Source organism: Rhipicephalus microplus, chromosome 6 (genome assembly GCF_043290135.1).
Source record: "Rhipicephalus microplus isolate Deutch F79 chromosome 6, USDA_Rmic, whole genome shotgun sequence".
Lineage (NCBI taxonomy): Eukaryota > Metazoa > Arthropoda > Arachnida > Ixodida > Ixodidae > Rhipicephalus > Rhipicephalus microplus.
In genome coordinates this window covers 149,580,996-149,608,323 of record NC_134705.1, presented here as the reverse complement: position 1 = coordinate 149,608,323, position 27,328 = coordinate 149,580,996, and the positions used below count along the sequence as shown (strand labels likewise).

At 41.1% G+C, this 27,328-nt stretch overlaps 1 protein-coding gene across 1 annotated transcript; it reads right to left on the bottom strand.

Moving 5' to 3' along the window:
• Positions 1-22,717, bottom strand: LOC142765001 (uncharacterized). Its single transcript, XM_075865551.1, has 6 exons — positions 22,495-22,717; positions 21,279-21,353; positions 17,751-17,812; positions 15,354-15,437; positions 5,176-5,277; positions 1-1,760 (listed from the first exon to the last, which is right to left on the bottom strand). The coding sequence occupies exons 2-6, from the start codon at positions 21,341-21,343 to the stop codon at positions 1,756-1,758; spliced, it is 318 nt and encodes a 105-aa protein (XP_075721666.1). The 5' UTR covers positions 21,344-21,353; positions 22,495-22,717; the 3' UTR covers positions 1-1,755.
• Between the last annotated feature and the right edge of the window lie 4,611 nt (positions 22,718-27,328).

Sequence of the window (27,328 nt, the reverse complement as noted above, 5' to 3'; positions counted from 1 at the left end):
TTTTGAAGTTGAAACAATTTATTTGGCCGAACTATTGGCCATAAAAAAAACAGGTTACATCAAGGCCCCGCTTTGGTGGTTTAGTGGATAAGGTACTCGGCTGCTGACCCGCAGGTCACGGGATCGAATTCCTGCTGCGGCGGCTGCATTTTTGATGGAGACAAACTTGTTGTGGGCCCGTGTGCTTAGATTTAGGTGCACGTTAAAAAACCCCAGGTAGTCGAAATTTCCGGAGATCTCCACTACGACCTCTCTCATAATCATATGATAGTTTTGGAACGTCGAATCCCACATATCAAATTAGGTTACATCAAGCAGTGCACGCTGTAAGCTGTTATCGATATGCAGTGCGTCGGTTGTTGAGAAGCTGATAATCGTTGCGACGTGGCGTCTTTTATACACCGCGCGTCGCACTTTCCAGCCTTATCAGTGGGGGTCGTGCAGGCTCTGTTATAATCCTGAGTGTTCGTGTCCTGGGCGCCATCTTAACTAAATGATATGCTACAAAGGAGAAGCTTCTCGAACGCTGGGGCGTATTCTGCTCCGACTTTGTTCACAGTCTTTGGAAGTTTAAATCGATCACATAAAAATAGCATGCGTGGCAGTATAGGCCTAGCCATGTGATGTTGCAAATGTCAAACTAGGTACATAGGTAAAAACTATAAAGAACTCTGCTATGATAAAACAGTATTGTCATGAGATGCCATTGAATCACGTCTATGTAATACCACAGCGCTGAACTGCTATTGATGCCTTGGTTTTTGTGGAGACAGCCCCATATGACCCTAACAAGTCAATGACAGCAGCTTTGGACCAAGCGGTGAAATAAGATATTGTTATAGAAAAGCACATCCATTTTTTTGCACACTGCCTAAGTGTTATCAAGGATACAGCTTTGTGTCTTTTTTTAGTGGGTCACAAAACGAGTGTTCTCACAATTTTGTTTGTAACGATCAATTTCTCCCGCTTTATTATCTTCCCAACTCAACTTCTTCTTTCTTTTCTGATCACCATGTTGGGCTTGAAAAGCGGATCACTGACACAACCTCAGCATCACATCGACAAGCAGCCTGATACGACTGTCACGTTTAAAACGACAGCAGCCTTCCACAACGGCGGCTCTCATACTGATGCCGACGTTTTGGGGCGGAAAACCTGAGATATTGCTACGATGTTATTCAAGTGAGAGGCCTTTCCCGAGAAAGCTCATCTTAGCGTAGTGTTAATTTCGATGATGTATGCTGAGACAACCACGCGATGTTTTTCAACAGCATCTTCCATATGTACATACAACCCAACGAAACAAATTCCTTTTTGAGTTTTTCAAGCGAGGCTGTAAACAACCTTGTTGGGTAGTATCTATCAAATGGAACACAGCCAAAAGTAATACCCCTTCTTTGTATAAGTGCCACTTATGCTTTAGGAAACCTCTCACTGAAGTCTGAGTGTTACGTGCCTCCATTTAAGAAACTTTTCATCTATTAGAGTTTCGCGATGAACACCATGCTCAAACAGTATCACACGTTTTTCCATGTACATTCCACATTTTTGTGCTGATATTCGTAGGTGATGGAGGTCAGAAACTGGCATTATTTATCGAAACTAAAAAAATAAACTCAGAGTGCTTGAAAACAATTATCAATATTACGTTATTCATCAATAATTAGCACAGAAGCTCCCAAATGTGCGCTCAGGAACAGTGTTATTAGGCGGACTTGAAAACTTGATGAGATGTGGGCGTACTCATTGGTGTGTTCACCCTGCAATACAAATTAAAACGCATTTGTTGACATGAATGAAAACTGCAGCAATTCTAATCAATATGCGATCTTACCAGTAGCACTGGTGAATATCACAATGACTTAATGTAAAACATGAACAATTTTGCGTCCATGTGCTACTAATCTACCAACAAGACAATTAAAAAAACATGCTCACAAACTACCAAAATCCTGCTGACGCTAATTTTAGGATAATAAAGAGTTTCCGAAAATCGCACTCTGGATGCATATCACTGAGCACGTAATTAAGGACTTTGGAGCTACTATCTTTCTCAGAGTTGTGCAATCCAAGAACACTGTATTTAATATAGCTTGATAGAGCGATTCTTCCAAGCCAACAGTGTCACAAATGTTTCTTTATGGTGTAGGTGAAAAATTGGCCCCGGATCTGCATGTTACGTTGCAAATGCCGCTGAAAGACCATAGTCTTGCATCCAATGAGAATGAACAAAACATTTATTTGATGTTCTGCGCAACAAAGTTGGTGATTGGTATTCCGGAGGTGCTACGTTAGAGTGCCTCGAGCGTGCAGCGGAGGCGAACGAGCGCATCGAGGCACGATAGACACGAGCGCCATCTGGCAGTTATTTTCGAAAACGAAGGAAGGCGTGTGCAGCAAAGCGTTAGTAACACTTGCCTTTTTGAGCACCACGTTGCACTGTCAGCGCAGCGTGTTTAACGCTATGGTCTTTAGAATTACTTGTGCGTGACTTCTGCAGTATAAAGGCACACATACAAAACATTGACATGTTGTTGTGGTACCTCAGATATAGGCAAAGATTGTTTTTTAATTGACAATCGCACAAGTATGAATGCTGAATCTTGAGCAATATTGGTGGGTGCTGCGGATGGGGTCCGAGGTTTGAGGTACTGTTAAGAGTGGACAGGCAGACAGACAGACAGACAGACAGACAGACAGACAGACAGACAGACAGACAGACAGACAGACAGACAAAACAGACAGACAGACAGACCAAAACTTTTCTGTCGAAGGTCCCCAAGAAAGACTATCGTCTTTAGAAACAAAAGCAGTCACGTGCTCTGTGGGAAGCGCAAGCACGCCTACGTATACTCGCATTTCTTTTGTTTTCGATAGGACTGCTGCAAATTACACAATGACATGGCAAACTAAATATCATACATTCGCGGAATATAACTGCAAGGAGTCACTCTTACACTGTTGTTCGCTAGCGTCATTGCTGTGCGCGTCTATCCTGAACACCTATATTGCAGCAAAGCCGCGCGATTGCCAACAATTTCGAAGGCGGTCGTATTACTTTAGTCAGATATAAAAGCGAGGCACTGAGGTAGGCGTAAAAATTCATTATCTTCTATTGTTTCAAAACCGTGCATGTAAGACCATTTCTCACGTGCCAGTGTATAGTTATTTATTATGCAAACAACAAAATTTCAGCAATTCAAATGGGTTGAACAGCTCTATATGCTTTGCAAACAATAAAGCTTACTCAAGCAAATTTTTTTGAATACTTCTTTTGTCCCTATTTTATTGCACCAACATTTTCAAAGCCTAGAAAATAACTTTATTTAAAAATTTTGCCTACACAAAGGTGCGGCTAACGTTCCGTAGAAGAACTGCTTCTGAGCCAAGAGGCTAAGAATACAATTTGGAAGAAAGACTACGCCTAATGCTTTGGCGGCTGTTTTCTCTAGACTGCAATGAGAATACACATTCACCTGCTTACACACTTATCTTATGTCTCTTTCAGTATATCTGGTATTTTAAAGAAAACGTATATGAAAGAACTTGTGACAACGATGACCGGCTGATGTTCGATTGTACTCTCAGTATAGGGCATGAATGCTAAATTTGATGTAATACATCACTCTGACACAATTATACTTTTTCGCGCTTGACCCTGTGCTTGTGTGAGCGTGAACTTATTCTAGAACAGCGGCAGGAAACATGCTTAAGAAGGCTGACTGCGTGCATATCACCTGATACGGCACTTTGGGGTGCTCAAAAATGTTCATTGCTTCATGGCGTCATGGGCACCAATGTTTCTCCATAAAGCCACCTTTGAAGCTTACTAGCGGGAGTTAGCTACCTCGATCACTTATTTGAGGCTGCACGAGTCTCCATTTTTTAGTGTTGTTTTAGCGTTCCAGTGTACTACCCTACAGAAAGGTATAGTTTACCACGGTTGTCAAGCAAGCTGTGCGTGCTGACAGTTCAATCACTCAGAAAAGCGCATAAATAATGGCAATGGGGAAAATGCTAGTTCTCATATGAGACTGTTCACGTGTGTGGGCCGCTACTAAAATGCAAGCTACAGCATAATACAAACAACAACAACTAATACATACAGAAATTTTGATTTTGCCCTTCTCCCCCCTCCCATTTATTTTTTGGTTGTCCCGAATTTCAAGTTAACCAGGCTGGAATGTATGCAGATGTAGCAAAATAGTGTTAATAGTGGTGGGGTCCTGTGGTGTTTTGTAGGGCTGTACAATTCATCTGAAGAGTTTCTGAACTACACATGTTCTCTAGAAAAAAAAACCTGTAAAAAGATCACGCATTTTTGCGTGAATCACTAGCGGACGCTTTACCCCAGCACGTAAGAAAGCATAACTGTCATTTCAAGCAATCGCGTCGTTTTAGCCTATCAGTCTTTCCACATAACTTGCCTAATTGCAGTGTTATAACCACGACTTATACACGATGCGTCGCAAAGAATGCCGCTATCGACGTTCTTGCTGTTTTGGGCCTGCGTGGTGATCAGGTTTCGAGGGAACCATAACACGTATGCGGGCTAATCTACGGCTTTTAATCATACCACCGTGCAGAAACATCATTTCAAAAATTTTGTGATTAGATGCACGCCCTCTAGCTTGTCAGCAAGAGAAGCAACTGTCGCCTATTACAAAAGCCAGAAGTAAAAAGCGCTAATAATAAAGTTTATAGGCTAGTGTCATGTTAAGCAGTTTACGCAATGCACTAATTTATTCGGAAATAAACTAATCTACCTTAGGTAAAAAATCCAACGCTTTTGACGCTCGCGGGATCGAATCCCGACTGTAGTGGCTGCATTCCCGGAGGAGACGCAACTGCTGTAGGCCCGTGTGCTCCAATTTGGGGGCACGTAATAACCCCAGGCGGTCAACATTTCCAGAGCTCTCCACTACGGCGTCTCGATAGTTATATGGTGATTTTGGGACGTCTAATTTTTGTCGTCATAAGTAAGTGAAGTATTTTCTTAGCAGAAATCCGTCCGAAAGGTTTGGGTGGACCTCGGAATCAAAGAATGTCGTATTAAAATATTTCAAAGTGGAGGTTTAGCTCACAACCTTCTGATTGGCAAGAAAATTACGACCATTAGCAAATTATTTCAACATAGCTCCTATATTTGAAGATTCAAGTTTGCGCTTCACTTACAGCATTTGCAGAAGCAGAGCTGATCATCTAGCCTGCAAGTTGGCGGAGATCTACTGGGGCAACTGGAATTTTGTAGAGGTGGGCATGGATATGCCTTTTTTACTGCATGTAAAAGAAATAGACAGTCACTCATATTATAATATTGAATTGAATTTGTACTACTAATTATTAGTGTACGAAAGCCCTTAAAAGGTAATAAAATACCACATACCTATTACATGGCATATTAACATAGATAGCCATACGTCCTAAAGAAAAGAAGTTTACCCTAGCTTTGCAAACCATGAGAAACATCGAAGCTGGCTGCTCTTATCGGTTAAGGTCGCCCCGACGTGGTGGTCTAGTGTCTAAGGTAATCGGCTGCTGACCCGCAGGTCGTGGGATTGAATTCTGGCTGCGGCGGCCGCATTTCCAATGACGGTGGCAATGTTGTAGGCCCATGTGCTCAGATTTGGGTGCGCGTTAAATAAACCCCAGGGTGGTCGAAATTTCCGGAGCCCTCTACTACGGCGTCTCTCATAATCGTACAATAGTTTTGGAACCTTAAACCCTACAAGTCAATCAATCAATCAATCGATCAATTATCAGTTAAGGTGGCCTTCTCGATTATTGCTATATGGTATTACTTAGCGTCGAAAAAGAAGTGTTGGATTACAGATTTTGACTAACCACGCAAGGATGCCTAAACTCTACTGCCAGTACTAACGTGCAAAAGTGGCTGAACACCTCCGGTGTAAGCGCAGGCCTTTCGTTGCTCGTGCACGGCTCGTGTTGTGGGCAAACTTGGTGTCGGGGCTGTGCCGACTTTTTCCGTTGGTGGAAGGGGCTGACAAGAAGTGCCGCGGAAGGGTTTCCATGGACACCCGATGGTTCACCTCCAGGTGTAGAAGCTTCGCTCTTAGAAAGATATCCTATTCGATATTATTATTATTATTAATATTATTAATATTATTATTATTATGACTGCTGTTGTTGTACTCGCTGTTATTATCAGTCATCGTGTTACTATATTTTTGTCTAACTGCTCTGACTTGCCCCTTAAAGAATAAGCACTATTTTGGAAGGTCGCACATCCTACATATTGCTGTAGCAAGGCAAGCAGAATGAAATGCATTGTTTGGCTGGCGGACTGATTCTATTGAAACACGTCCACTTCTTTTCGCGAGACAGTTTTCATGAAATTGTGTTCATCTCGCGTTCTACTAGAAACTTTTACATTGTGATAATCACCCTGTCCAGACCTGAATTTATATTGCCCTGTGAAAAAAAATGAAGCATTTGTCTAAAGGCTTCCGCAATGGTTATGGAAAAGTTGCTCGAGTGTAATGAAATTATTGGCACAATAAAGAATATTTTTAATTTAAACTTTGGCTGTTTAATTGTTGTCTAGTATACTTTTAACGTTATTTTCAGCGCTTAACGTAGGAAAACTCACAAAAACACACACCGGGCTTTGTGATCATTGTTGGGCGGTGGTAAAGCGACAAAAATACGCACTTTCGTAGTGAGTACTTCGAAGAAATGGCAAAGTTTTGGTGCGAAAAAGTCCGGTCAACAAAACAGAAACTTTGTGCCATTGAAAAAACATAGGTACTTTGAAATTTCGCCCCGGCGCTGTGGTCTAGCGGCTAAGGTACTCGGCTGCTGATTCGCAGGCTACGGGATTGAATCCCGGCGGCGGCGGCTGCATTTCCGATGGAGGTGAAAATGTTGTAGGCCCGTGTGCTCAGATTTGGGTGCACGTTAAAGGATCCCAGGTGATCGAAATTTCCACAGCCCTCCACTACGGCGTCCCTCATATTCATATGGTGGTTTTGGAACATTAAACCCAACTTATGATCACCATCATCACCATTTAAATTTTGGTTCTGGTAGAAATTTTGATCACACCAAATGGGCTAGTCGTTTCATTGCAGTGTGAATTACACTGCCAACGAATAACCACACTAAATTCTCGAAAATGCATTTCTTGGCAGAATTTTGACATTTCTTCTACATAAATGTGTTGACAACAAGCGTCCCTTTTTCCACAACACACGGGTGTTCTCAAGCATTTGCAACAAATTTGCAGATTGATGCGTTTCTTCTGTAACTTTTGCGAAGTTCTAAAAATTCCTATTCGAAAGCTGTTTCGAACCACACAGTTTCTGGAAAAAATATTTTGTCATACATCAGACTCCCGACATTACCTTATGAAGCCAAGTTATTTTTGTCTTTCAGTAAAGATGTTCCCTTCAGGCATCCTGCCAAGGTGGAAGACGGCTGTACTTCTTAAGCACTACGAACATGGCGAAAAAGCATCCTAGTCTTCGTAGTATGACAATAATAATATATATTTGAGACCCTATTGTTTGAAACGTTAAACCCAACAGCTAATATAATTATGTCTATATCAAATCTTGTTTAGCTCATACTGTTTTTGAAATGGCAATGTTCGAGAAAAAGATTTGGTTATCACTGAATATTCTCGGAAGCAGTTCACGGAACTTCGCACAAAATAAAATTGTTTGCTTGATAACAACTCTAATCTCATCAAACGTCCTTTTTTATCGCTATAGTAGCGATGAACCGCCGCTTCAAATGCAAGGGATGCATGATGGACGGGCGCTTAGCGCTTCTTGAATTCATTGGTGAGAGATGTCTTGTAGGCTAATCCCTGCAAGTCACAATATTGACAACAATATTTGACAAGTCATTTTCCAGTGATCTCAACGTATGGACAGTCTGAATCGCGTCTCTATGAAGCGGCCAGGCAGCCACTTCAGCTGCGGTATTTAGCGCACAGTATGCAGATACCGACGCTGAACTATAGGTAGTAATATTGTGGTAATAGTAGGTTGCCACTGCGCTATATGTACGTGTGAACACACTTTTGTAGCTAACTTCTGATAGCAGATGCGCCAGTGCTCATAGGCAGGCACTTCACTGCTCAAGATAAGTGGGACTCAAAATGTACCAAATGTGAAGCAAGAAATGTGATTTTATTCGATTATAGAGATCAAATTGTCATTGTGGTGGCCTAGAATACAGGGGAAGCAAATCCGACGAGGTATTGCACGGGTAGCTTGAAACGAACACTTGACAATTTTTCTGTTTCGTATTTCCTGTCGTCATGCGGCTCCTGTACTACACCTCTATTTAAGAAATACGCTTTGAATCTTCCAAACGCGATGCTTCAATCAAATGACGTATGACTATACCCTTCGAACCAACCTGTTACTGAGTATTTCCAGCCTAAAATAGTTCGAAGTATTTAGGTGTATTTACCACTGAACTGTCTGGAAGAATGCTGAAGTGGCAGAGATAATAAGCCTAATGGCATTCTAGTGTTAAAAAACGCAAGAAAAGTGAGTGTACTTGTTACCCAGGAAGCCACTCTAGCAAACCACACCAGGATATTCTTGGAGAATTAACCATACCGTGTGAATATTCTTGTTCTTGAAAGAGGAAAAACAAGAGCCATGAAACACAAGCCCTTTTTTACTTTGTGGAAATAGCAGGATTTGTTTTCTTACATTTTTATGGCTTTCTACGCGTCTTCGTATAGAATAACCATTGGCAATTATATCTCTTACTTCATGCTTCTTTCACGCTGCTGGTACTTTCAAAATTTTTATTGATTGATTGATTGATTGATATGTGCAGTTTAACGTCCCAAAACCACCATATAAATATGAGAGACGCCGTAGTAAAGAGCTCCGGAGATTTTGACTACCTGGGGTTCTTTACCATGCCCCCAAATCTGAGCACACGGGCCCACAACATTTCCGCTCCCATCAGAAACCCTGCCGCCACAGCCGAGAACTAATTGAGGAACCTCATTTTAAGCGCTTATTTCATTCTACAACATTTTTACTCACAGATAAAAATATATGGCATGCAGCATATAAAAGGGCTTTCAGAAAGAGTTCTGCAAGAAGTACAGTATGTGCGACTGCCTGCATATCATACAAGCTTCCGAAAAATATTTGCGATCGGGCCACTACTGTGTGACTTCAATTGCAAGGGCGACAGCACCCGTGTGAACCCCCTTGATATCTTCACATCATTTAAACTTCCTTTGGACGGCCTCATACGTTTCCTACAATACAAAAGCTTTCATTCGTTAACTCGTGAATTTGTTACAATACAAACTCCATTAAAACACGAGTACACGCATTTAGCGCTTGCGTTATAGTATGTGGATTTACCGACAAAATTATTGTAGTTCCTAATGGCAGCAACAAATTGTTTGAAATGCGTTTGCCGAAAAACTTTGGTGAAAAGAGAGACATAAAAGGTGTACTCACTCAATGAATCTCTGGCCCCCAGCTGTACATTTTAGGTCAATATTTAGCATTTTTTGAGCACCCTGAGAACGAAAAAGCCTTTTTGTGCATTGAATTCATTGACAGTAGAATCCAGGCGTCAGTGGACTATTGAGGCGAGGGCCCGAGTTGTATGAAGTCAGTGCGGTGTAGGCTGAATGGATAATAAGCTGATGATTAAGAAAAGAAATGAAGACGTTATTTTGCTATGTCTTAAGGTGGAAGAGAAGAGAATGTGAACCAGAAAGCGATGGATCGTCTTTTTTCTTGTCTGACCACATTTAACCTCAATACTGCTAACTTGGTCTTCACATGAGAAATTGCAAGGGAAGTGGACAGGGTTCAAAAGTCATGTCTAAGGCGTCATAAGCATGCTGCCATTGGTCGAAAATTGGCCACTGGTCCTAGTATAAACAATAAATATTGACCACAAAATGTACAGAACTTCGCCAAAGTTCCATTGCTGTCTTAAATCATTCATGTCGTACCTTTTAAGCACAGTTTTACTGAAAATGTATTCTAAACAAGTTATTGTAGGCATCAACCACTGCGATAGGGGAATTCAGATTCTATCTCGCAAGCGCTCATTGCGTCGACCTATTTTGTGTTAGGCATAAGTTCAGGTTTATAGTTACCAAGTGTAGCCTGTCGCTCTTCAAACATCAGATTCATTATATTTGTCTGCTAAAATACAGTTAACAAGCCCGTAGATATATTGGTCACAGTTTTTATTCAAAATTAATTATATGGACCATAAAAAAGTTGGCAGCATATCCACGGAGTGAATGATGGAGAGTGGGGCAAAGCATTCGTTCGTCCATTCCTTCTTGCTTCCGTCCGTCCATGCGTCCATCTTTGTGGCCGTCCACGCATCCATCCGCCCGTTCGTGCGTGCGTCTGTTCGTGCGTCCGTCCCTGCGTTCGTCCATGCATCCGCCCTTGCGTCCGTTCATGCGTTCATCCATGCATCTGTCTGTGTGTCCGTTCGTCCATCTATTCAACACTCCAAGTACCACCATCTCGCATCTTTTCAACATATATTCCCTATACAAAAGCACCGCCATGCAGCAGACATTCCAAGGACTAAACGACAGGTGGCACACGCACACTTTCTTACGGCTTGCGCTTCGGGTCTACTTCCCACCTAACAATCTGGTCACCTATATAGCACGGTTTGACTTTGGTTTCGATATCATTGCTTTGAGTAAAACATGGTTGAAGGCTGATGAAACATTCAGTATGCAGGGATTCAGGCTACTATCGCAGCCACGAAACTCGCGTGCGCGAGGAGGTGGTGTTACCTTGTTTATACGGGACAATAATGCGTGCAATGTGTTGCTTCATGCATCTGTTACCAAAGCAACTATAAAAACTCTGTTTATCAAAATGGAAAGAGGGCCAGTTATTGGCGTTGTATACCGCCCGCCCGGTTCTTCGATCAAGGAATTTGAGTCTGTGCTTTTGAGAGTTTCCTGCATGCACTACAATAATATTGTAGTTGTTGGAGACTTTATTATCGACCTGTCATCCAATACCTCGAATGAGTACACGCTCCTCTTAAAATCCTTTAACTTGTGTAATGTCATAAATGAGCCAACGGGTATCACTGACACGTCATGTACTCTTATTGACCACGCCCTTTGCAATGTTGGCGATGATGTGCATGCTGGTGTGCTTCCTGTTTCGATTGCCGATCACTTGCCTATTTTTGTTACCCTTATAAATGAGCCTCTCAATACGAAACCTTCTAGGGGAAAATTAACTACAAAGGTTGACTATAAGTTACTACGAGACAAAGTAAGTCAAATCGATTACTGTGCTATGTATAACGAGGATGTAAATATAGAATACAGTAATTTCATATGCTCTCTCAAAAATGCTGTGTCACTAAGCACCACCACAACTAGTAGTAAGTACGGCAAGCCACGCTGCCCTTAGATGACACCTAGTATTCTAGAAATACTGAAACAAAAAGAATAATGGTATCACAAGTGGACGCAGCAGAGAACCAATGCCTGCTACTTAAATCAATTCAAATGCTATATGAATAAGTTAGTCACCCTAATGAGGAAACGATAAAAAGAATACTATGCTAAGCTTATCGAAGCGGCTGGAGGCAACACTAAGCAAATTTGGGAAATAGCAAAATCTGCAGTTGGTCTTGACTCAGATAAACGCGTACTGCCTGACGATATAACTCAAGACACGGTGGATCACTTTAACAAGTATTTTGCAGACGTCGGTCGTGCTTTGGCTGCTCAGTTTCCTGACACTACAGACCACACGCGTCCCATTAGACCAGTTCCTGATAGTTTTGCCATATTTGAGATAGAAATGTCCCATATCATGTCAATGGTAAAAAACCTAGACGCCAATAAAGCGGCTGGGCTCGACGCTATTACAGTTAAATTATAAAAAATAACATAGACATTTTGGCAGACCATTTGCTGCACATGTTTCAACACTGGCAGGACTGTGGTATATGCCCAAATGAGCTTAAGCTGGGCAAAGTGGTCCCTGTATACAAAGATGGAGACCGATCAAGTTCATCTAATTACAGACCAATATCTGTGTTAAGTGTAATTATTACAATTTTTGAAAAAATTTTATCAGTGCAGATAACATCATTTGCATCCAAACATAATATAATTTGCTCAAACCAGCATGGTTTTCGAGCACACAGATCTACATCTACTGCAGTTTTGGTATTAACCTAACAAGTTAACAAAGCCTTGAACAACAATAAGATAGCCGTCGTAGTTTTTTAGACATAAGAAAAGCTTTCGATTCCGTCAACCACAACATCATGTTAAGTAAGCTCAATGACTACGGTTTTCGAGGCAAAATTCACCAGCTTCTCAAATCATACCTATCCGACCGCCAGCAACGAGTTCTGATGAATGGTGTCGAGTCCTCTACTCAATCAATAGTCTCTGGGGTACCACAAGGCTCAGTTATGGGACCCGCTTTTTTTTCCCTGTACGTTAACGATTTTCCCTCCATCCTACTATATTTAGAAGCTTTAATGTACGCAGACAATACGGCACTAATCTGTTGGTGACAGCTTAAGAGACATCGAAGATAAAATTAACAAAGAGAGACAGAGAGTACATGTATGGTTTAAACGAAACCACCTAAATATCAACACAGAGAAAACTAAATACATGGTCTTTCCCTCTAGGAAAAAAGAACTCGACATTGCAGGTTTAAACTTGGTTTTAGATACGGCACTGCTATAGCCAGTAGCCTCGTTTAAGTACTTAGGGGTCATGTTTGACTCGGACATGAACTGGAAATCGCATATAGAAAAGACATGCTCCAAGCTACCATATGGGTGTCACACGCTACTAAAAGCCCGTGAATGTTTTGGCGCATCGATTTTGCGCATCCTATATTTTGCATTCGTGCACAGTCACTTGAGCTACTGTATAGCATAGTGGGGCAGTACATTTAAAACTCATTTGAAATACATTAGCCGCCTGCAAAAGAGGGCAGTCCGGATTATTACATACTCAAACAGGACGGATACTGTAAAACCACTGTTTCAAATGATGCGTGTACTTCCACTGGGCTCTGTTCACGTGTCTAGTTTTGCTGATATAGTGCATAGAATAATAAAACATGATGACCCATTCCCATTAAGCACCTTTACGTTATCCGCGCGCTGTACAAAAGCTGCAGCGAATCACTGTTTTAATTTACCAGTACACAGAAATGCCTACGGTAGAAGACTCATAGAATTTCACGGCGCTCTCATATGGAATGCGATACCGACTGATGTGAAAGAGGCTAGAAGTTTTTCATTGGTCATGAAGCATGCACTTCATGCGAACGTTCTAAATAATACGTCTGCATAGTCATTTAGTAATTTTAATAATATTATTATGATTAGTATTATTCTAGTGCTATTAAAGTTCTGTGCTATAAGTAGCTATGTTCTGCGCTATGTTTTTTTGTATAGTTCAATCATAAGTTTTTCGCTTTTTTTCTATTTTAAACACTGTATCCAGGTTTATGTCTTTTGTCGCTGTGTAACCGCTTGCGGCAAGTATGTAGGTATGTCACACAATTGGTCCCTCTACTAGCCAGTTAGGCTATGGGACCAAACAAGTGTTTGCGAAGTTTTTGTTACATGGATGTCAAAGTTACAATAAAAAAAAACCACCTCGAGTTTATGGTATATACTAGTTCACTGTATTCATGGCACTGCGGCCCAACTCTCGCTAAACCTTTCTAAAACTAAGGAGGTTACGTCCAGCGAGTATAATGTAGCAACCTTTTATTTGTCAGATAGTGCTCAATGTACATGCCAATGGCTGCTAACGGCAAATGAGAGGCAGGAGAATTCGGCTTTTACTTTCTTACTGCTTGCGCTTCGTATCTACTTCCCACCTTTAACCACCTCGAGTTCATTCATGGTATATACTAGTTCATTGTATTCATGGCGCTGCGACTCAACGCTCGCTAAAGCTTTCTAAAACTAAGGAGGTTACACCCAGCGAGTATAACGTAGCAACCCTTTCTTGTCAGATAGGGCTCAATGTACATGCCAATGGCTGTTAATGGGGATCACAGCGTGCGCGTTAACTAAAAGGTGAATACTCCTGTCTCTCATTCTTCATTAGCAGTCATTGGCATGTACATTGAGCAGTGTTTTTTATTGCTTAAGAACGCACAGAAGAAATTTCTCACCGGAACCACCTTGGCGGTCAAAATGTTAAACTTGTTGCATACTACAACGCCTACGATGGATGAACGTGTGCCGCAATAAGACGCTTCGTCCCTAAATTGCAATTTTTAACACTTTATTAATAGGCATCCACTTGTTTTCTGTTCTGATCTGTTCTGTTCTGATTTAACTGTTTTGCTGTGGAGAAGTTGAGGTGCCTATTGCCTTGGCTACTCCATATCACAAGTTTCTGAAGCGAAAAATAAAATAAAAATACAGAACGGTACCCAAAAATGAAAAATACGAAAAAGAAAAACTTAATAGCACACTGAAACCAGTTCAAATATCATGCCAATACACAGTTTTCTTCGCGCACTTCACACAGTCATAAACTACTTACACGCACACCTTGCTAATCTAATGTCAGTATATACATGACCACATTTTATATAATATCCATCTCTGGCTGTCAGTCATAGGCGCTTGTCCAGTCCGGTCTCCACTAAAAAGTCTGTCAGCAAGATTATTGCCTTTTTCTGGAGATGCATCTCAGGCCATCGTCCAAGTAGTTTCTCTATTGTGAGGGGCCGCCTGTCCAAACTTGCTAATTTGTTCTTCAATTTTTCTCTTTTATTCGCGTATTTAACGCACTCCAAAAGAATATGGCGAACATTTTCTTCTGCATGACCACAATGGCATTCCGGTGAGTTGGATCGATGTATCTTGTGCAGGAAGCTGTTTGTGTATGCTACTTCCAATCTAAGTCGGTGGATCAATGTCTCTAGGTGTCGTGGGACGTCTGTCACTATGAAAAATTTTCTTTGAGGATCAACTTCATAAAGTACCGTTTCCTTTGATTAAGGGCTCTCAAACCACTTCTCCATCGAACAATGGTTAGCTCCTTGCGATATAAAATGTCGAATATCCGCCCCAGACTTCTGTGTACGATCCGTCTGTATATATCTTCTTTTTTTCATTATGCATTACATGAAGCTGATGAAGTACCAACTGTGCCACCATTAGAGGTGCCATGTCTGCTTTCTTCTCTATGCCGTCTATTTCACGGATAACGTTGAGAAGTGGCACTTGTTTTCCATTAACTGCACTCAAATTCCTATGGCTGCAGAAACCGCTTTCATGCGAATAAACATAACGCTGAACGCATACGGTCTATAGAATAAATTTATGTGCAGCAAACTTACTGCATTGGCAAAGGCATTCTCCGTTAGCAGACTCCATGCAGAGACTTGCCCGTGGTTTCTTGCATTGTAGCCTACAAGAAGCACCTGTAACGATAAGGGCCAACTGGTTGACCGGTAGTATGGCGTATTTCCAAATTATTAAAATTAATACATCCTAATGATCCCAGATAGCACTTGTACAATGCTCGTGTTCATTATCGTCTACTTTATAGAGGAGAGTTGGTCCCACTAGTAAGTATCTGTCTTCAGCTTTGTTTTTCCATGAATTTTCTTTACTGTGGTTTTGCACGTTTTACGCGCGTGCAATGTTTGCTTGTTAACTGATTTACTGTGCTTTTACAACTATTGTTTCTATTGGCGTTCCTGGAAGGCTGACATTCTTCTTGTGCTTTTGTACACTTTAACATTTTCGCACGACGGCTGACAATGTTGCCTCGAATTTATTAACAGTATTTCTTGGCTTAAAATGATATGGCTGTCTCTTGACCAGGAATGTGTTCAGCACAAATAAATGAAAATTAGGAGACGCTAAGCTTCGCCTTTATGAATGGAACGCGATAGCGACATCCTATGTCTAGTGCGTATTTCAAAAACTTTGCGCACGAGACATTTTCGAATTTTCCATACACCCTCTATGCATGGCTTTAAGGATGTGGGCACAGTAGCATGTGTGTTTTTGGCAGCGAGGCTTTCCACCACAGAGCCAACATGATAATAACATATTCTGACACCCGTTCGCAATGGATGCTTGTAGCGCGCATTATTACGGCAATATTTCATGTTGCAATGTGAAGCATATAGAAAGTACGCGTGTATTTGCGAAGCATGAAAACCACTTTTACTGCATTTCAAAAAAGAGTAAGCTCTTTTCCCTGTTCTCAGCAGAGGCGTGGCCGTATGGTAGAACATCCGCTGGCCACGCATACGACCCGCGTTTGATCCCCACTCAGACCCAAACAACCCTTGTTTGGTCTCCACTTTGTACCAGTATTTTTCGTCATTTATTAGCATCGTTCTCAAATTGCTGGTCTTACGTAAGATAATAATTTTTATCTCACAGCCAACGATGCCCGTGCCGACACCAACGCTGACGCTGACGCCGACACCAACTTTCTCTGCGAAATGATCAATTTAACGTTTTTGCTTACACAGTAATTTTTCAACGATGAAGATCTAAATGCGCCACATTGATTCTTTATATTCCTTTATAAGGCATCACTGCTTTCTACACGTCACTTGCCGGAAGCTTTAATGTCAGCTCAATTTATACTACACTAAGTGCGCTTGATTGAACTGAATGAAAGTTTATGCAGCTATATGTAGAGAGAGAAATAGAGAGGAAAGGCAGGGAGGTTGATCAAGCTGGGCTTGGTTGGCTACCCTACATTTGGGGAGGGGGGGGGGAAGGAGGAACAATAGAAAAAAAAGAGACAATGAGAAGATGAACATTAAGGAAGAGATGGATAAATAGTCAGCTCGAGGCTACACAGCACGGCTGCACGCTGTTCTTTGACAAGCGCTCGTGAAGTCAGGTAGTCCTTAAAGAGAGCTTAAGAGAGCTTTCGTGACTTTGCGCATATGCAAAACCATCTGCCAAGGTCCGAGGATTTTCTTTTCTGTAAGAGGTCGTGAATTCGGCTGACGGAGCTTGGCTTCCATAACAGCTAGGCACAATGTTATATTCGGTAGGGTATAATACTAAACACTCTAGTGATGCGGTACCGTCCCGACAGCGTTGCACTCAAATTTACACCAGCGAACATCACTGTTGAAAAAGCAGAGGTAAGTGGACTTTCGGTCATGAACATGCGTGTGTATTTTGTGCACGAATCTGACTAAATGAGTTCTGATATTTCTTGAATAGACACTTGCGCTACCACTTTCGCACTTAGTTTTAGCTCGTATAAATTAGAGTATATTATTTTTTGCATATCGAACGTACTTTTGCTTTTTAGCTTTGACTTCATCAATTTTTAACATAGATAAGCATGTACTGAGTATTTGAAATTCTCTAAACTCATTACTACAGTTTCCAACATTTCTGCAAATGGTTGTGCCTTCTTCAAGGTTGTTACCTTGAAAAGTGAACACCGCTTGTCGAAGCGCTAGTTCTATACACTCCGTGTTCAAGAATATCTCGTCTCTTCAAGCTACCAAATATTCTCTACTACCTTTTTACGACCTATGAACTGCATTTGTAATACAACCAATTGACTCAACTTCAAGTATGACTTGCACTGATGCGTGAATTTCTCTGTGTATCACGTCTATCGCAATATTGGCGTATTGAAAACAGTGAGATAAACTAGGCAGACTCCTTATACGAGTAATTAACATTTACACAAGGCCTACGTTTTCGGATGGGACGTTTCGTCAGGATAAGCATACAACACTCACGCATGTGTTCGTAGTCTTGCATTGAGTCCATGAACAAAGCGTTTCTCGACTTCCTCGGCAGTCTAGAAAATATATTATGTTTCAATAATTTAGTAACGGGTGAACGGAAATATCACTGCAGTACAGTTTCATAGTGGTTTCCAACCCATTATATATCATCTAAGCATTTACACGACTTGAGATTTGAATAAATGAACGTATATAAAATTTTGACAATTTGCCCTTTCAAGTTGAATATTTACCCTGAGGTTAAGCAATACGTTTTTATACACTCGTAATTTTACTTGCCTTCTACGACGAGCAGCGCAGCCGGGAATAAAATACTCCATATGCCTGAAGCCCCCAAAACAATGCGCGTGGCATTGTTTTCTGTGATGGGTATCAAATTAAGTGTTCTTTTTGAATTGTAAACTCGGGTGTCTACACTGCTTTTACAGACCATAGTATTTCTTTGGATCCTTGAACGCAAAAATTTTGGCCTGATCTACCTGTCTGTCACACGCTTCAATTACCCGGCAAACTTTTAAGCCTTCCTGAACGCCCAGCCATCCTGATTCGGTGGCTGCAGTCATACTTCTGAACACTCTCGATAAAAAAGCAACTATTAAGCATATCTGAGGCACAGAATCAATACTTAAATATTAGCTGGTGTGTTGCTTTACTAGAAACTACATAGATATATATTTTCAAAGACCCTAGTGTTTCTTACGCTGTGCACAAAAAGCTTGCTTTCGACGATATGCTGCTGCCACCTAACAGTGGCCCTGGGTTCTGCACAAGCTCAAGTTTTCCGACACCACTGCCAGATTGCGTCTATATCTCACGCAACGCATTCACTATTTTATCAATGCCAACCCTTCGCAGTGAATTCAACATAAAGGAGGCACTGCCTGAGGCAAGGGAAAACAAAAGGACAGATCAGCCGGCAGAAAAAATCTTTCGACAAAATTTGCAGCGCAGCACACAGTTACTTTAGGGTTTCGGTACCATGCTATTATTTCTATATTTACTTTTTTCAGGCCACTTCCTTAAATTTGTCTCACATGCCTAACACTTTCATTGTAATTCAAGATTTGTCATTGTCACAAATTCTGAATTATTAACAAGTTAACATCACGTTTTGAAACGAACTTTCATTCACAGTTTTACATTTGCTGCTCTCGCTTTCTTGAAATACGAAACTTATGTGACTATAAACCTAGTCCTACCATAAAAACTCTCATTGTTCTAGAATTTGTCGCATTTGGCGACCATTGGAGAGTGCTGTTTTTTTCTTATATAAATGTTCAGTGCTTTAGTGTATGTGCAAATGCGGTACTAGAGCACACCTCTGTAATACGAGGTCTCACAGACGACTGCTGCAGAAAAACGGGAAAAATTGCCGAGATGTAGTTTTGTGGATATCCCTCACGAGTTTAACAGTTGGTAATAAATGAACTTCAATATTTCGTGAATATTGTTTTATGGAAGAAATGAATCTTCAAAGTACAAACCTGCCATGGGTGCTTAGGGCGTACACAAGACGAGAAAGAAAGCTCAACACCCAAAGGCACAATTCATTGCCGAAACCTGAATTAGCTCGAACTGGAACACTAGCCCGAAATGCTGCTGGATTGAGTTCTCCTCAGGTGCGTCTCCTTTAGTGCAAGTCACAGTGGTAGAAGTGTATCTTGTAATAATTGGGAGTTTATTAAACAATCAAATTCATTACTTATTAGTGCACGGACCTACATTTACTGAAACTGATCCGTAGATAAAGCTAGTCTGTTTATTAAGCTTCACTGTCTTTTCGAGGAGTCCAATTTTTCTCTGTGAAGCAATATTTATGGAGCAAAAGTCGAGCGTGCGTGCTATCGCTCCGTACCCAGACTCCTTATCCACAAGTCTTCAGATTATTGCGGAATACGTTTAAAACAGGGAAGCTGCATATGGCTAAGTTCTGGAAGGTCACGTCAGCCTACAAAACGTAGAAGAATTTTAGGAGGTTGACATGTATCATCTATACGTGAAGGGCTCATCACAGCTTTTGTTTCAGATGGGCTTGCACCTTCAGAGGTCTACCGCAAACGGCGATATACGATGAGATGACACAATAGTGTGCACTGCAGTGCCCTTGATTTCTCCAACCACCAGACGAGGCCCTTTACGTTTGTCAGTTGTGTACCGCGATAGGAGCGTTTTTGTTGATGGTAGCGATAATCCAAGACCTATATACTGCCTTCATCATCACTAAATTCCTTCGTATAAACTCTGTGATTTTTGGGAGCTTATGCGCAATATTGTTTTTCTTTGGCTCAATTTTGCGCATCTCTTGCCATGTGTCCGAGCTCTTTTCCATCGTGTTTGTGTATATTTGTCACTCGAATGTGTTTCTTTGCCTTTATGCGAGGTCGTGTGTATAGGCCCAGGAGAAGGTAACACAATTGTTTTTTTTTCATACTTTCTTGTAGAAGTTGAAAGATGAAGCCTAAAAATATTTACAGTAAGCTGATTATACGGCCTCTTTCTTGGGCGCAGTACCGTCGTAGCAAGGAATGTGAAACTAGAAGTAGTGCAAAGGAAAGTGTTTGATTCAAGTATGCTTCTTCCCCACTCTATTTTTTTTCACAGTCCTATTAGTGTTAAATAATAAACATGAGAGCATCATTTTTAGGAAACATAACGATATGAGCTTGATTGATTGATAGACATCTGGGGTTTAACGTCCCAAGACCACCATATGATCATGAGAGATGCCGTAGTGGAGGGCTTCAGAAATTTCGACCACCTGGGGTTCCCTAACGTGCGCTCAAATCTGAGCACACGGACCTACATTTCCGTCTCCATTGGAAATGCAGCCGCTACAGCCGGGATTCCATCCCGTGACCTGCGGGTCAGCAGCCGAGTACATTAGCCACTAGACCACCGTGGCGGGGCAATTATATTGGCTTTTTTTCTTCAACCCGGGTACATTAGAATGGTAGTATGTGATTTAAAAAGCTGTTGTGTGCTTTGTCTACAATAAGAAGTGGAGAATAATTTTGCCGCAATTTATTTTTACTTTTAAGTTTGCTAGAATGACACCAAAAATTACCAACCTTACATCGTGGAGTTTATAGTTTTGGTGGATACAATATACATGAAAAAAAAATACTTTCCAAAATGTACTGTTCACTTACTGTTCAATTGAAACCATAAAACAGCTAGATATTTCCTTTCAAGTTGCTGAATGTCTGTAAATCAATGCATATTCACATTATAATTCGATTGAAGTTTGACTTCAGTCATTTACGACGCGTTGGGAAAAACCGTTTTAAGCATCTCTTGTCTTCGTGAAATTTTTCACTTTACTACAAGTGCTTAATAATTCACGCATCCAGTTTAAACCAATTTCCCACTAGGGTTCCGGTTAATTAGAATTAGGCTAAGGGTATGGTAACTGCCTGCAAGTGGCGTATAGGTCACACTATGTGTTTCCTTCAAATGCTTTCGTTATAGTACCATATTATGACACTAATTTGAACAATGCAGTAGAAAGTGACAACTTACCTGCATGAGACACCATAAAACATTAGCAATAACAGCAAAACTGCTGTTGTAAATGAGTGTGCCATGCCCTCTTCACTGAAAACAAAAAGAAAAATATGTCTGCAACCTTTATTTACTTCCCGCGTTCGATCTTTACGTATAAGCTTGGGTACTAAGTACATCAAAAGATATTAACGGTAAAAATATGTGGGGGAGAATGGGTAAAAGAGGATCGGTTAACCATACATTATTCGCAACCAGACAATTTGTTTCAGAATACTTGTTTAAAAAATTCACCAAATTACTGTGCCAGGTAAAAAAACTTCATCGTGATACCAAAGACCAAAACAATTTTTTGCGTATGAGTAAAGTACAATTTAGAAATTTCAAGAACACCACTCTTACACCGATACGACACTAAGTAAGCGAGAAAACGCGCTTAAAGAAAATATCAGTGGCCACGCCGCTTTCAAATTGCCGACTGAAGAACGTGACATAAGAAATTTTGAAGGCGTTTACTAGGCCCTACGTAGAATCCAATCTACAAAAACGAAGCACATTGTAATCGGTGGGTGTCATAGACCTAGCATATAAATTTTCCGAAAATTTCATCGTGCCGATGCCACGAAAATACAGAAAATACATTTCAAAGTTTTTAGAGTCTTGTGGTGAAATTTTGGTGCACTATTTAAAAAATGATACTTCAACGATGTACTTATTCAGTATTATTAAACTCCTGTTAGCGAAACAACTGGCATTATAGTTCTCCGAGTGCAGTTTGTTCATCGAACCCACGTCCTTTTAACACGATGTTTGGCGTTCGAGTTGTCTCTTCAAATTTGTTCTTCTGTACATCTATTTCCTTTCTAAAGAACACAGCAGAATTATTAACAGATACTATGTAACGCATCTACGCCAGCAGTGCAGTGTAGATGAGTCCGGCTAGTCAGATTGACATACTAAAACAAGGCTCTTTGCCTTGTTTTATTAGAATCACTAGACTTTTATCCAAGTGTTTTACTATATATATACAATATATTGTAACCTTTATTAATAGTTAGAGAACTGGGACCGTTGACTTGACTGAGAAACAAACACAACACTTTGTATTAAGCTTGAAGAAAGTTGTCTTACTGAGTGCGCAAATAAACACATTGTGTATAAAGAATAAACGTACTTCCGTGGTTACGTTACATTTGATGCCGTGTGCTACGTCTACTAGGGTTAGAATATTTACCTGACTTCTTTATTTTAACCGTCCGTTACACGTTCCATATATCCATTCATTGGTCATGCGGAGGCCATTTCAGCAGGTGTTGTTTTGCTCCAGCTGTTTCGAATTGGCGAGAACACACCGGTCGGTGCAAAATCGACTTTTAAAAGTGTTCAAAGGAGAGAAACATATGGAAATTTACACAATAGATATCCATGTGGACATTGTTCTTTTTTGGTTCTTTACATCATAGCAATGTTCTTTCTTTTTTCTCTGATATGTTACTTTCATCTCTGTGCTAAATCGGTAGGAATGAGAATGGTCACTTCGCCTTTAGGTGAAAACAGCGTAGGAGTAATAGAAGCTGAACAATCGCATTTCTTAAGGGCAAGGTACATAGAAATGCCGAAAAGTGCTCACATAATGAATTTATTTTGTAAAATATATTGAAATATAAACAAAAACATTTAGTTACGCACAAACTCTAAACACCTAATGCGCTAATATTTCTAGCGATAATAATTATATGTCCAGAAATACTAGGCAAATAAAACATTTGGTGCAACGACCAGCATCACTGTGCCATCAGCCATGGCAGCTGATTTTTCTCTACCTACGCTGTAAAGCCAGATGGGTGGGTCATTTGGCAATTTCTAGTGGCACTCTGAAGCAGGTATGAAACATTGTAAAGAAAAAGTGTGCGATGGATCAAGCAATGTTTGCTGTTTTTGTTAGCTCCACCGGAAATACCGAATTCTAGAATATGAATTGAAACTCGGTTGAAAGAATCGAGAAGTGGACTTATCTTCATCTAGTCAGCAACTATAGAAAAGTCTGCTTGTTATAGCGCTGACTTTAATGGCATTAGCTACATAGCATTCTCACAAAACAATGCATAAGGCTCCCTAGAAAGCCGTTCCAGCTGGTCTATTTAAATTTTGGAGTAGGTCAGATGAAACTATGGGTTAGTAGAGAGGTGGTCAACATATGTGGTACTTTGTAAGAGAAAGGCTTCAGTAGTTGGCTAAAGACGTGCGAGCTTCTCAGTGAGAGCTATCTACTTCTCAGCAAACATCGCAACCTCACATTGAAGTAGAGACCTTCCTCGGGGAAGTGCTACCTGCATGCGCGTGCTTTAGGCGATGGCTGTGTTTGATGTCGATGTATAAAAATCCAAGCTTCATGCAGCTTATTGCTCTGAGAATACATACGAAGGCTGACACCGGGCTCTGTCGCGTGCGTCATGCACTGCAGCACCGAGCACTGGCCTACAATTAAAAAATAAACTCTTTAAAAACAGCGGCTATCTTGCAGAGCTTTCAAGTGTTGCCCGGCAAACACCCTTAGCCGAAATGCTCTACACTTCATCACAACTACAGCGTAGATGACATTCTTAAGTTTTGGTTTCAGTGTGCGTCACCTGTACCGAAGCAGTTGTCATAGCCTCCGTCCTCCCAAGCAAGCCTATACGAGAGTTGTGTCAAATGTTTGCTAGATGTGGGCCTCCAACTTAGCTTGATGTGGGAACCCGTCTATAGCAACTGATTCATCTCATTCGAAGGCTGCCATGAATACAAGAACAGCACTTTCAAGTTGTACTCGAAAGAAAATTTGAGCTTTAATTGAATGATTTGTGGGGTTTAATGTCTCAGAACCACCATATGAGTATCTGGGGTTCTTTAACGGGTACCAAAATATGAGCACACTGGCCTACAGCAGTTTCACTTCCATCGAAAATGCTACCGCAGCAGCCGGAATTCTATCTCGCAACTTGTGGGTCAGCAGCGAAGAAGCTTAGCCACTACCCACCGCGGCGGGGCGAGATAACGAGGTTTATTAGTATTCATATTGCTACTGATTTTAAAACATATATTTCATGTTCGAGTAGGCGTTTAGGACTAAGCGCTACAAAAAGACATATATAGGCAGTCTAAATTTTTATAACAGGTATTTTTTACCTCAAAATCATGCTCATATTTCAAAATGCACGGTCAGAATGAAAAGAAAGAAATGTATATCATTGTCCAAAAGTGCATATTTAATATTTATACCAGGGGTTTTGCACAAAACATTACCCTATAATCATGAAGAAAGCTGTAGTGGTAGGCTTCGAAAATCGGGGCCATAAATGTTCTTCAACTTGCAATAACATTGCACAGTAATTGAACCTGTAGCGTTTCACTTCCAGTGCAATTAAACCGCCCCAGCCGTGATCAAGCCTGTGACCTTCGAGTCAGCAAAGAAGCACCATTGCCGATACACCACAGCGGTGGACGATGTTCAAGCCATATATGTGTTTCATGTTACACTTAGTGCACTTTTTATAGTATTTCTGCAATATGTTGTTCTAGTGGGATTCAAGGTGCGGTGTCACCCAACTTGGAGGCTAAAACAAGCCTCTTATTAGTTTCTTCTGCAGGCTATGACCCTCTCCACGAACGGTCGAACACAGCAAACGTTTAGAAAATATTTTAATTCACCTCCTAAGTGAACCTAAACATTCATGTGTGGGGCTGTGTTTGCACAACCCCCTCAGGTGACTATGGTAGTGGCCGCCCCCTTACCTCCGTCCTGTTCGCTCGACTATTCTAGTGAGAGGAGTGACCTCAGGAGACCCCCGCCACGTACTTACCAACAAAGCATCGTGGCTTCTACACGCTTGTTTCACAGGTGCTTGTGCGGCACGTGTGCGAGGAAACCCGTGAGAGCAGATGATAGTCCGTCCGACGTGCTCATAGCCTTGTGTGTTCATGTGACCAAGCTACACTGCAACGTCACCACCCGATTATGCGCCCACAAACCAAAACTGAAAATGCTCAACACAAAAAAAACGCAATGTTAATTTATTTATTGAGAATAAATCAATCTTGGTGCGTGTATCATGCTTACTTGAGCTATAACAAACGCTTAGAGCAAGGAACACGCAAGCCACAGAAATTGTACACCACCCCTTTACCTTTTGGCCAGCCATTTCGAGGAAAGAAAAACGATGCATGTTTCTTGAAGGCACCTATCAAAACTCGTCAGTAAAATCATCATAATCCTGTTGATAGGACTGGACTCTTCAGCTCTACTAAGATACACTCTCACGTAAGACTATGTTCAAGATATATTGAGAGAAGCGCTCACGATAACGTATACTCTGTTCAAACATTAGGAACTGATGAGAGGTGCAGCGTTGACAGTGGAAACGCCATCAGGCTCCAACATTGTCAGTCCATTGTCATAGTCACGCTGAACTCTAGAGGTGCTGCATTTTGCATGTTTCGGTGCACCCAATACAACAAGTGTGGCGAGTACATGGGCCCTTTTTAGCCGTCACAAAAAAAAATCAGAACAATCCAACTTGGCAAAAACCAATAAAATGGTTGTTAAAAGAAGCCTCACAAGTGTGAAAGTGCTATTCGCGTTCACATGTGTTCTTCAACACGTGGTTAATGACCAGCCGTATTCTTTTTTACCTCAGTCGGTGCAATGATTCTTGCCACCCACTCACCGGAAACCTCGTGTGAATAAAGTTTGCTAAAGTGCCTCCGGGATCGGAAGCACTTGAAGATTTTCGCATACAAACCAATGCTTTGCTTTTCACTAGTACGACATTGATGACGCATTTCTTTTGTGGAACTAAATTGCGTGATCTTGTGATAACATTATAATGCCATAGTCACGTCACACAATCTAGGAACATGATGACTTCGTTTTGCATTGTTAGTGTGGGCCATGACGACCACTTTTTTAGTGTTTTGTTGTTATTACGCAAGCCTCATATATCTCGCACATCGGCCACTTAATTAAAGGCACATTATTGCTGTATATACACTCCAGAGATAACCTATGTGTATGTTACAATTCTGCTTTTGTTAAGAAATTAACGGGAACTGAAAGATTGATAAATGGAGAAATCTCGCTGAAGTTGTGGGAACGCGTACTGCCGTTCACAGTACGAACAATACTAAAAGCATTTACTAAGGAACAGCACTTTTACATTGAACAAAAGCCATTAAAGCGTTAAGAAGTTGCTTCTTCGTAACACCAAAACTACACCTAGCCAGTTTTGGCGAGAACGAAGGTATATAAGTTAAAGACTAGTGCGATAAGGAAAACGCCATTGACAGCTTTGATCGGACGAATGCTAATTACAAAAAAATGGCAGATCCCACGTACAGTGAAAATCGATATGCGAAGCACGATTGAGCAAGATTGACATGACCCTTTAAAATCGGCACAACATTACCAGGTAGACATAAATTATGCCATACATGACTTCCATGTCATGATTAGCACGCTTGTGCCCGGCTTTGTGTTCGTCGCTCATTCGTGTCACATAATACCAAACTTATTATATGTGAAGTTAGAGAAATGACCACGAGCGCAATATAAGCGTAGCTTGTAGTCTCATTTTACATGACATGCATGTCCTAATTATCACTTTTGGGCATGTCACTTACCTTCGTCGTCAATTAAAGTCACGTAACCAAATTTGGTATGTGTGAAGCTAGAGAAACGGCCGCAATTGCCTTATGAGCGTAGCATGTAGTCATTTGTTACAAGACACGCATATCATGATTATCATATTTGGACGTGTCATTTAACTTCGTCGTCCCATTACATCACGTTTTACCGAACTTGGTACAGGTGAAGCTAGCGAAACCATCGCGAGCGTATCATGACCGTGGTGTGTACTCATGTTCTTACATGACCCACATGTAATGGTTATCATGTATGCACCAGTCATATACCTTCGTCACCCATTCAGCTCACGTAACACCAAATTTGGCACATATGAAGCTAGTTAAACGGCGGCGACCGCATCATGCGCGTGGTATGTAGCCATGTTCTTACATGACACGCATGCCAT

What these genes read in the sequence shown, in the direction of transcription:
- LOC142765001 (XM_075865551.1), bottom strand. Translation starts at nt 21,343, where the DNA reads ATGGCACACTCATTTACAACAGCAGTTTTGCTGTTATTGCTAATGTTT. An exon ending in TTTTATGGTGTCTCATGCAG is followed by an intron (nt 17,813 to 21,278) that starts GTAAGTTGTCAC and finishes TATATTTTCTAG; the next exon opens with ACTGCCGAGGAAGTCGAGAA. An exon ending in GCAAGACTACGAACACATGC is followed by an intron (nt 15,438 to 17,750) that starts GTGAGTGTTGTA and finishes TTATCGTTACAG; the next exon opens with GTGCTTCTTGTAGGCTACAA.